Genomic DNA, 10333 nt, shown 5'->3' with positions numbered 1-10333 from the left:
TAATTTACAATTAAAGAAATATATCTCAGTTTTAATTTCAAATCTTCATATCAACGGAAATAATTAATACATATGAAATAACAGCTAGTCAATCAATTGAAGATAATATGCAAACATATTAACTTGAAATTTTGAGTTTTAATGTTTAAATTCCAACATAAATTTCATACCATTCGAATAGAGTACATATCAAATTTAGACAAATCAATATATATATATATATAGGATTTGACTAATATGCTATGGGTAGCTAAGAGGCCTCCGGTGCTACGGCTCAATATTCGACTTTTCAAAATCCTAACGGTTGATCCGAACCGTTCATCTTGTTCTCTATATTAATATGTGTTTGGAGACCAAATTTTACATTTTTTGGAAATTTTTTACTATTTTTTTAGATTTATTGAATATCGCTGTTTTTTATGGTCCAGATTTGTCTAAAAAACAGCGATTTTCAATAAATCTAAAAAAATAGTAAAAAATTTCCAAAAAATGTAAAATTTGGTCTCCAAGCACATATTAATATGGAGAACAAGATGAACGGTTCGGATCGACCGTTAGAATTTTAAAAAGTCGAATATTGAGACATAGCACGGGAGGCCTCTTAGCTACCCATAGCACCATAGCCAAGTCCTATATATATATATATATATAGAGTGACTAATATACATTCGGTAGCATATGGGCCGATAAGCATACGCTTCAAATTTGAAATTTTAAAATCCAAAAAGTCGATCTGAACCGTTCATCTTGTTCTCCATATTAATATGTTCTTGGAGACCAAATTTTACATTTTTCTGATTTTTTTTACTATTTATTAAGCCACTTTGAAAATTGTTGATCCAACGGTGGCTTAACAAAACAGTAAAATTAGCAGCCACCGTTGGATCAATAATTTTCAAAGTGGCTTAATAAATAGTAAAAAAATCCAAAAAAATGTAAAATTTTGTCTCCAAGCACATATTAATATGGATAACAAGATGAACGATTCAGATCGACTTTTTGGATTTTGAAATTTCAAATTTGGACCGTATGCATATCGACCCATATGCTACCGAATGTATATTAGTCACTCTCTCTCTCTCTCTCTATATATATATATATATATATATTGAGCCAGTAGAAGAAAGGCACATTGTTTATAAAGAGAGAAAAAGCATGTTGATGATTTCGATCATTATTGGCATTCGAACGAACATATAAGTGGTAGATCATGAGTTTGAAACCTAGATGAAATTTTTTTTTTATTGTAATAACAATAATATTAAAATAGTTCGGTGGTTTGACCTCTCACCTTTACTAAAAAAAAAAAAAATTATCTTGCAACATATAAGTGGGGCCAAGGGGGTCTGGCCCTCTCTATAGTTTGGTGAATAATTTGACAGCAATTTTAAATTCACACAACGTACATATAATAAAGAGTTAAAATAGTGGCCAAGGGGGTCTGGCCCTCTCTATAGTTGGGTGAATAATTTTTTTTTGAGGAAAAATAGAGGTCAAGCCTCTATTTAATTTCATTAAATATATTACAAGGTTTGTAACATTGAAATTACAGATAGGTCCAACTCAAGAGTTTTGAGTTTGAGTGAAAATAAAAATAATAAGGTGCTAAATGTAAAACTTCTAGTTAAAAGGTGTAGAATGTAAAAATCTGAATTGAATCCTAATTGAAAGACCACCGTGAAGCAGATAAATCCAAAAGAAAACCAAAAAATTGAAGCAGGAAGCCGATCTTGCCAAAAAAAATTGCAGTCTTCACTGGTACTGTTGTCGTACCTTACTAGTACCATTTTCACTGTTTCGATTACTGATCTGGTTGCGCTTTCTTCAATATCTCCCACTGCCATTTGACCTCTTCGGCAATTTCTTCCGGCCGTTTCTCCTTATCTGTGAAGCATCTCGCACAGCGCTCTCTCCAAACCACGAAACTCATAATCAGCATTTGTGCCCTTTGCGCATCAGTAAGCGTACCCCTTATGATTCTCCCCGTTATATTGATTGTTGGTCGGGACGGCCATACCTGTGAGGGCCATAATGTCTTGATTTTGCCATATACCATTCTTGCAAAAGTACAGTCTCAGAATAGATGTCTAACCATCTCATCATTGGCCTTGCATAGCGGGCATTGGCTGGTAAATTAATAATTTGACAGCGTTGGGTGAATAATTTGACAGAGCAATTTTAAATTAATACAATGTACATATAATAGAGTCAAAATAGTATTTCATATAACTCGAGCACTGCATGAATCAAAAATTGTTTTGTCAAAATATGTACCCCTATGTTGAACTTATGGTATGTAGACTTTTGTAACAATGATAAACAATGTGCCTTCCTTGTACTTATCAAGCATTTAAGTTGTTGTAAATTTTCTAGAAACTTTCTAATTGGTCTTCAATCCACTACTATTTGTATGTTATTGCTCTTTCCATCAAGCTTTGTAGAATTTTCAATAATTAAATTTTAACGATTGATTTGCTGAACGATTGAACCAAATTTGGTATACCATATTTAATGTTGAATGACATATTACAACTTTATATTTGGATAAGTTTTTTCATTCTGAGTTATAAAAACTATTATTGGGTCTTCTCTTTCTCCTATTCTTTAGTTCGACTTCTGTGTGTTGAGGTCATAAATCGCTGTCAAAAAAAGGCTTCCCGTTAAAAATTTGAATTTATATCACCTAAGGTAACATAACAGAATACTTTGTTTAAATCTGAACCATCCGATCAAAATCTGCACAGATATTAAAAAGGCCGTGCATAACAGAAATATTATGTTACCTCAGAGATATATTTTGTCTGCAGAGCTCGGTCTCCTTCCAAATGCATATATTTTTTGTTTTTATATAATCAGTATATAACATACCAACATGCATTATTCTCGTTTAGAATTGTTTTGATGATAATATAACCTAGGCATCCAAAGGAAACATAATCCGGACGATTTTTCATGTGTCAATTGCCTCACCTCAAAGGACCTTGGTGGCTACAAAAATCGGCACAAGATGATGGTCACAGCAAATCCACACTTCAAAAATATATATTACATGAATTCCGCAAATCTCGCTTCATGTAAAAATGCAAAATTCTCCACTTGCTACCAAGGAGAAAAGGATAAGGAGGTAACAATCCATTGGGAAGTTGGATAAAGAAAAGGGCACCCAGTCACCCATTATACTTGCAAACACTATCATGACAATTACATGAAGTTGATTTGAAAATCCCTTCTTGAGTATATTCCATTCTAACTTTTATCTAAAGAAATATATTACAGAAAGCTAACAAAACAAAAAAGATAAAAGGGAGAAAAAAGAAAGGTAAAGGTAAAAATTGCTGCAAGGAGGTGGGAAGCCACAAGCAGCATCTCCTATTCAACCTGCAACTTCTTCAATGCACCAAAAACTATAATTTTCATATGATTTATCTCCCAATAACAAAACTTGAAAGCTCGCTAAGGTCACAACATTATTATCTCATCTGGTACCTCCATGAATCTTGTTCGCTTCTGAAAAAAAAAGAAATAAAAAAATAGAAAATGATCATCAGAAATAATAAAGAGGACAGAGATGGGTAATATTTCACATATAAAATTGTAACAAACTTTTAATAATAGAAAGAAAAATATTTTTTTATTGTCATTCAATGAAGATGCGCTTAAGAACAATCAATGGTCTGTTAGTGGAACTTGTATGATTTTTAAATACTACTCATGGTGAATGATGCAAATAAATATAACATAACCACCTATCAATTCAGGAATAAAATCAAACACTAAGAAATAAAACATATATTTTTGTTTTCAAATGACAACATCCATTCAATTGTAAAAAAAAAAAATCATTAATCACTGATACATGAGAGAATGGACAAGTAGTACAAGTTTTCACAAGTAGCCATCATGGTTTTACAATATACTATGTACTCAAATAAAAGGTCATTGCAATAAATAAGAGTTACGCCCTTTAGTTTGCAATTTTGCTTAAGCCAAAATCTCAAATTGATTCAATATAGAATGTTCAATTTCAGACCTAATTAGCCCAATATTTTTTCTTAAATGTAAATTAAAAAAAGGAAAACTAAAAATGGACAAGTATTATGAAACTTATCAATGCACTACAAAGCATATTATCATAATGTCAAAATTGATGGACTGGACTACACATTTGGGTACTCTAGGGAAGAAGTATCACAAATTGTCACGCATGGTGTAGATGCTCACTCTTAAATTAGGGATAACATCTTAATAAATTTAATTTATTACAAGCACATTAACATTCCAACTAGTGCACCATTTGGGTCATCAACATCATGTTAAGATTAAAGAAGTTAGCATAGGATAATGAAAGCAGAGCACCTAAATATTTAAAGAAAAGCTCGGAATAGTAAGATAATAAGAAATAACAGGCGTCAACCAATTTACACAATCGAATGTTGGGCCCTATACTTGACTAGAATTGTTAGCAAATGCATAATTTAATATGCAAGAAATTTTATACACGAAGAAAGTAATGATTGTTCTTGGCAACCAACTCAAGCAAGTTATATTTATTGCACCACCAAATAATGTAGGCCAGGAGTTTGCTTGGCCCTTGGTTTTTCTCACATTTCACCCCCAAATTAGACAAATGATAGCATAATGAAATGCAATTTCATTATCCACTTTGGCTATAGGCAGGGGCATTTGCCATTTGGTATCAAGTCGTGGTTTGGTGGTGATGGTGGTGGTTGGGGGGGAAGGTTTGGTACCTGCTGGCTTTGGCTAGTGTTATTGTTTTTGTTTTCTTCTTTTTTACCTGTTATCTGTAACTTGAATTAAATTATTTACATGTAAGCTTTTTTTTGCATCTTAATGGAAGTTGGTGACCAGGACGTAGAACCACCCCTCAAAAAGAAATAGCATTTAATTGTATGACAGGCTCAGAAGTGATTACTTACATAAACAGTTTTTACAAAAGTTTGTTGAAACTAACATTCAGTCAACAGTGATATTGATTTAACAAGAACTGATACATTTAAGAGGTAGTTTTAGAAGTCAAAACATATGTTTGCAGCATTTTTCCAGATTTGAAGTTTGATATATATAAAAAAAATTAATTAAATATTTAAACAAAGCTGCCTTACTCTCAAGAATTTAATTGACAGAAAACATGTACAAATTATGCTTCATAGAAAGTATTGCGCATTATTTGACTCTTATTAAGTTCAGAACAACTACAATAAAGTACTTGCATATTTAAAAGTAAAAGAGCTTCTCTGGGGCAACCGGAATTATCAATTTATTTGAGGCAAAATAGGCACTAAAAGAGAAAGTGACTAAAATACTAAATACTCTGCATAGATGAACTCAACCTAGCTGCCTGTTTCCCAGAAGAACAAAAATAACACGGCAAAAGACCAACAGGACAATTTGACCTGATCAAATGAACCAATATTTTAACAGATTATGCAAAGTACAGATCAACCTAACTACAGTTAAACAATGAGTTAGTCCTATTTTCTACAATAACTCCACCAACAAACCAAAGCCTAAGCACATGCTATGGTACTTAAAAGAGTTGACATAGCACCATCATGCTTCATGTTCACATTTATTTTACTACTCTCATTCATATAATTTAATCCAAAGTCAATTGACTTGCCCAAACCCATGTTGTATTTAATTTTTATATTATACTACCACAACCCCAAACCAAACCCCGTGTCTCAAGCCCTGACCTAGAAAGCAGAGTCACATGGGTTGAACAGTTTTGCCACCTCGCGGAAATTAAGTATTATGTTTACTTAATATCATTTGGTATTGAATAAGATGTTTTGGTGATGCAAGCTTTACATCAATATCTCGTCATGCATTTAATTATATAATTTATCAATTTTTTTAGATTTCATATATTCCCTTTTGCCCCTTAAGCATCTGCAGGTGTACAATTTTGTTAATATGTATAACTAATATTCTAATTTAAAAATGATTAATTCTAAAACCTAACTTACAGTTTTGAATAGGAAAAAGGAACACGGCTGTTTATTTGTTTCTATTAAGGGGTCCATAATGAAAAAGTATGATTTGTTGTCATTTGTTGATTGATAAGGAACAAATACCAAAGAGAGAAAACAAGAATTTCTCAGAAAGGATCTCCATGCTTGTGCTCATATACCTAACGACTTGACCATTTTCATAAAAAAGAACTGATGCACATGCACTTTAGATATGCACCTTGTAAACCTAAAAGACCATATTGGGTATGGAAATTCATACGATTGGTGAAATAGAACTATAGAGAGGTACCAAGAAATAGAACTACTCAAACAAGAAAAGCTACAGCAACTACATTTACAATATGGTCAGTTGCGTGCCACCCACCGAACAAAACAAAAGGCAAAAATTGTTCATCTACAGTTTCTCTGATGTGCTGAGTATAAATTACTATTTTTGAGTTTTTTTTTCGTAGAAGAGCAGAAGAAAAGGACAGCCATGTTCTCTAGTACTAAACTTGGCCAGACTAAATAATTTGTTAAGATTAAAAACTAGTGGAAAACACACCAAAATTAGACATATTATATCATTAATTTTAACGTTTTCTTATTGATTACCCAAGGAGGCCCAAACATCAGGTTTACCATTCTCGAATATAATTAAAATCAATATTTAAATAACAATGCACGTTGTCATCAAGTAATGATTTCTGTCAATTATATTATGTACCAATGGTAAATAAAATATGTTTTCTCATTATGTGCTTATGTACCTTAGATGTAAGAATACATATAACATTTTCCATTGTTACCGTTGTAAGAATGTACTTATGTAATCTCACTCGTGCAGTAGCAATACACTGGAAGTAAAAGCTGGTGACACCAAATTTCATGATTGCAGATTTTTTGAATTTCAATATATTTAATTTTGGAGAAAATAAGTTATATATGCCCTTAAAGAAGTAAATGTTATTCCTTAAAAAACATTTTTCAAAAAAAAAATAACATACCTCTTTCTTCCCAGGTGTCGCCGGCACTGAACTAACCTTTGGCACAACCAGCCTCCTCTCTGGCACAACCGCAGTTGAAGACATCCCCCGATCCTTTGCTGAGCACAACTTCATGATCTTCTCCGCAGCCTCGGAAGCACTCTTGCTCTCCTCCATCAGCTTCTCCACCTGTGCCTTGGGAAGCCGCATTCTTAGCCTCACGCTGCCATCCGCCTTCGACTCAACCGAAGGTTTCGTGAGACACACATCAGACATGGAGCGCCGAGACAGCATGAGACTCTCAAGCCGCTCTTTGGCGCCCAAGTTAAGCTGGCCCGACCAAGCCCTGCCCGGTCCTCGAGGGTTATTTCGAGAACTTACATTCGGGATCTCGACGAGGAAGTAGAGTTTACCGGGCTTGAGAGGCGCGTCGGGATCAAGGGGACGTGCACGGAGGCCGACGCGCTTAACTTCGTCGGATTCGAGGAGACTAAATCCAGGGTGATCGCGGAGAGCGTTCGCTGCTTGGGATGGGGGTTTGAGGCGGAAAGAGGTGCCATCGATCTTCATGATCTTGGCCGTACGTTTTTTGAGCGAGAGAGAGTTTCCCATTTTGGAGAGGGAGGAGGGGGGAATGGGGTTGGGGGAAAGTGGAGTGGGAGGGGTATAAAAATGCGGGAGAGAGAGAGAGAGAGAGGAGGCCGTTAAGGTGGGTGGAGCGTAGAAGAGTCAAAGATTGGTGGTGAAAAGAAACGGGAGAGTTTAACGGATCGTAGTGGGGTCTCTTTGGATTGGAAGGGGAATGTGGTGGTCGCGGCGCATTACCTACAAGGCTAGAAATTATATATTTCCTTTGTATCAAGCTATGAAATATAAAGGGGCGGTAACGAGCTGATTGGTTATGAATATAAAGGGGCGGTAACCGAGTCTAGCTACTAAATTCCTTCCGCGAATTAATGAGCTCGAGGCGGTACTCCATTGAAAAGTGCCAATTTCGAGTCAAATATTGCTGGAATTTTCCGGAACACATCCATTCATCACTGTGGGACCCTACTGTCAGCGTAGTGTGTCCAGTAAGACTAGCCCAGTAAACCAAATTTGTGCACTAAACCCATGTACAACGCATTAAGCTGTTCTTATCTGATTTCCGTGAATTTAATTTCTCGTTTGGCGCGTTTGATTTGGTCGCTCAAATGGTGCGGGGTTCGTTGGAAATGCAAGCGAGCAACCCAAATGGAAATAGTATTAACGAATTCAAATCAACTGGTTCAAAATTACATGTCACTGACTATTGATCAGTCAACAGTTAATACTAATCTGCATGAAGACTCAGAGGACGAATTCATATCCTCTGCATTAACATGACTATTGAAAGGAAATTTTTTGAGTTTGAATTTCAACCATGCGATTTGTTGCACTAATATTAAAGGCTCTCCTAAGTTATAAGTAGGAGCCGGATTGGCTCCGTTTAAAATCAAACGGTTGAGATTCATTAACTCAAAAGACTTCCTTTTGAGTTAATGCAGAGGATACGCATTCTGAGAGGACGGGCAGTAATATGTGCTTGGATTTTTTTTTTAAATAAAACCAATTTTAATTATTTTAATAAAACAAGCACTACTAGAGATCGGTGGAGAGAGAAAAATAAGTAGAAATGACCAACGTTAGAGTTATTTTTTTATAAAAACCAAATCAATAGAGCTTGTTTTATTAAAATAATTAAAATTAATTCTATTTAAAAAAAAAAAATCATGTGCTTGCATATGGATATAACCATACTTTCATAAATTAATGTGGGTTTTTAAATTTATTTGGTTGTAATTCTTTTTATTTTATACCGAAATTTTAATTACTAACCTAAATAAATTTTAAAATTACAGAAGATAACTAGGTTTTTTATTTGGAAATTTGAAAACTAACATTTACGCTGTATTATCCCAGCGAAAATTCTAGCCAATTCCGCTGAATAATTCAGTGGAACTAGAAATCATCTTTTTGTTGGATTAGTTTTCCAATTTCTAAAACACTAGTTATTTATGTAATTTTAAAATTTTTTAGGTTAGTAATAATTTTTTTGGCTTTTATATGTATGGAGAGATTTTTTAGTCTTAGTGAGGCTATGACACTATGCATAGCACACTTTGATCCATACTATAATTTATAGATGTATATTTTTATTTTCAAAGTTCAAACAATTAATTCAATTATTAACATGATTTCTATAAGAACATAAATATATTTGTAGGTCAAGTTATACATTTTTTTAAAGATAAGTACAAAATTATTTGATATAACGATTATGGACCATTTGAAAAGTAGTTACTTTTTACCTATTTAAAAAAATAGTAAGGAAATTTAAGAAATATAAAATTTGATCTCCAAGTAAATTTTTATAAAAAGATCATGTTGAACGCGGATCCGAAACAACTCTTTGTTTGTTCTAATTTCTTATCATTGACAATAATTAACCACCAACATATAACCCTTTTTTTCATATTGAAAGTCTGTAGATGAAGATAAAATCATTTGATCAAGATTCAAGGGCAGCAATTATGAGAAGACATTTTTTTTTTTTTGAGAACTTGACTGATGCAGCCAAGGGTATATTAGAATAAAGAGTTTTGATACATCCACTACAGACATCTACATTATATATACAAAAATTCTTAACAGAACTTCATCCAGCAATTATGAGAAGACATTACAAAGTTAAAGTAACCATAAAAGTAACAAACATTAACTAAATGATGAGTAGCAATATTGATACAACAATAACATGAATCTGTTGTAATGATGAGCAGCAAGAAAGGTATAAATGTGATCATAATTCCCAAGTACTCAATTTATGTTTGTGCAGTTTCTACAATCTCATCATTGGCAAGTTGAATTTTTTAACCAACTAATCTGTATGAAAAAAAAAATGTATGATTCCATAACACAGCATAACCTGACTGCTGCATCAATCCACATCCGCTTCCAATTACGAAATGATCTGAGAATTGATACAACTTTGAATTTAATTGATCCGTAGAAGTTAAATTATTTTGGATTTGGCAACCTTTTAAGTCCAACGTCTGGCACCCTTTTGAATGAGGAGGGTTTAGTGGACTGGGACTTTGATTTGAGAATTGATACAACTTTATCTGGCAATCTTTTAAGTCCAACGTCTGGCATCCTTTTAAATGAGGAGGGTTTAGTGGACTATAACCTTGATCTGAGAATTGATACAACTTTGAATTTAATTGACCCGTAGAAGTTAAATTATTTTGGGTCTGGCAACCTTTTAAGTCCAACGTGTATCATCCTTTTGAATGAGGAGTGTTTAGTACACTGGGACCTTGATCTGAGAATTGCTACAACTTTGAATTTAAT

The 10333-nt window shown here is 33.7% G+C and overlaps 1 protein-coding gene across 2 annotated transcripts; it reads right to left on the bottom strand.

Annotated features, from left to right (window-relative positions):
* Positions 1–3117: 3117 nt before the first annotated feature.
* LOC144573856 (uncharacterized protein At1g66480-like) lies at positions 3118–7664 on the bottom strand. Of its 2 annotated transcripts, XR_013518097.1 has the most exons (3): positions 6983–7627; positions 6746–6845; positions 3118–3507 (listed from the first exon to the last, which is right to left on the bottom strand). XR_013518097.1 is itself a non-coding variant. In XM_078323623.1 (2 exons), the coding sequence occupies exons 1-2, from the start codon at positions 7571–7573 to the stop codon at positions 3460–3462; spliced, it is 639 nt and encodes a 212-aa protein (XP_078179749.1). In that variant the 5' UTR covers positions 7574–7664; the 3' UTR covers positions 3118–3459. The 2 variants fall into 2 exon arrangements, 1 of the variants encoding a protein (XP_078179749.1); XM_078323623.1 differs by lacking the exon at positions 6746–6845 and having other exon boundaries at positions 6983–7664.
* Between the last annotated feature and the right edge of the window lie 2669 nt (positions 7665–10333).

This window comes from Carex rostrata, chromosome 22 (genome assembly GCF_964058835.1).
Source record: "Carex rostrata chromosome 22, lpCarRost1.2, whole genome shotgun sequence".
Classification (NCBI taxonomy): domain Eukaryota; kingdom Viridiplantae; phylum Streptophyta; class Magnoliopsida; order Poales; family Cyperaceae; genus Carex; species Carex rostrata.
This window is presented reverse-complemented; position numbering and strand designations above follow the sequence as displayed.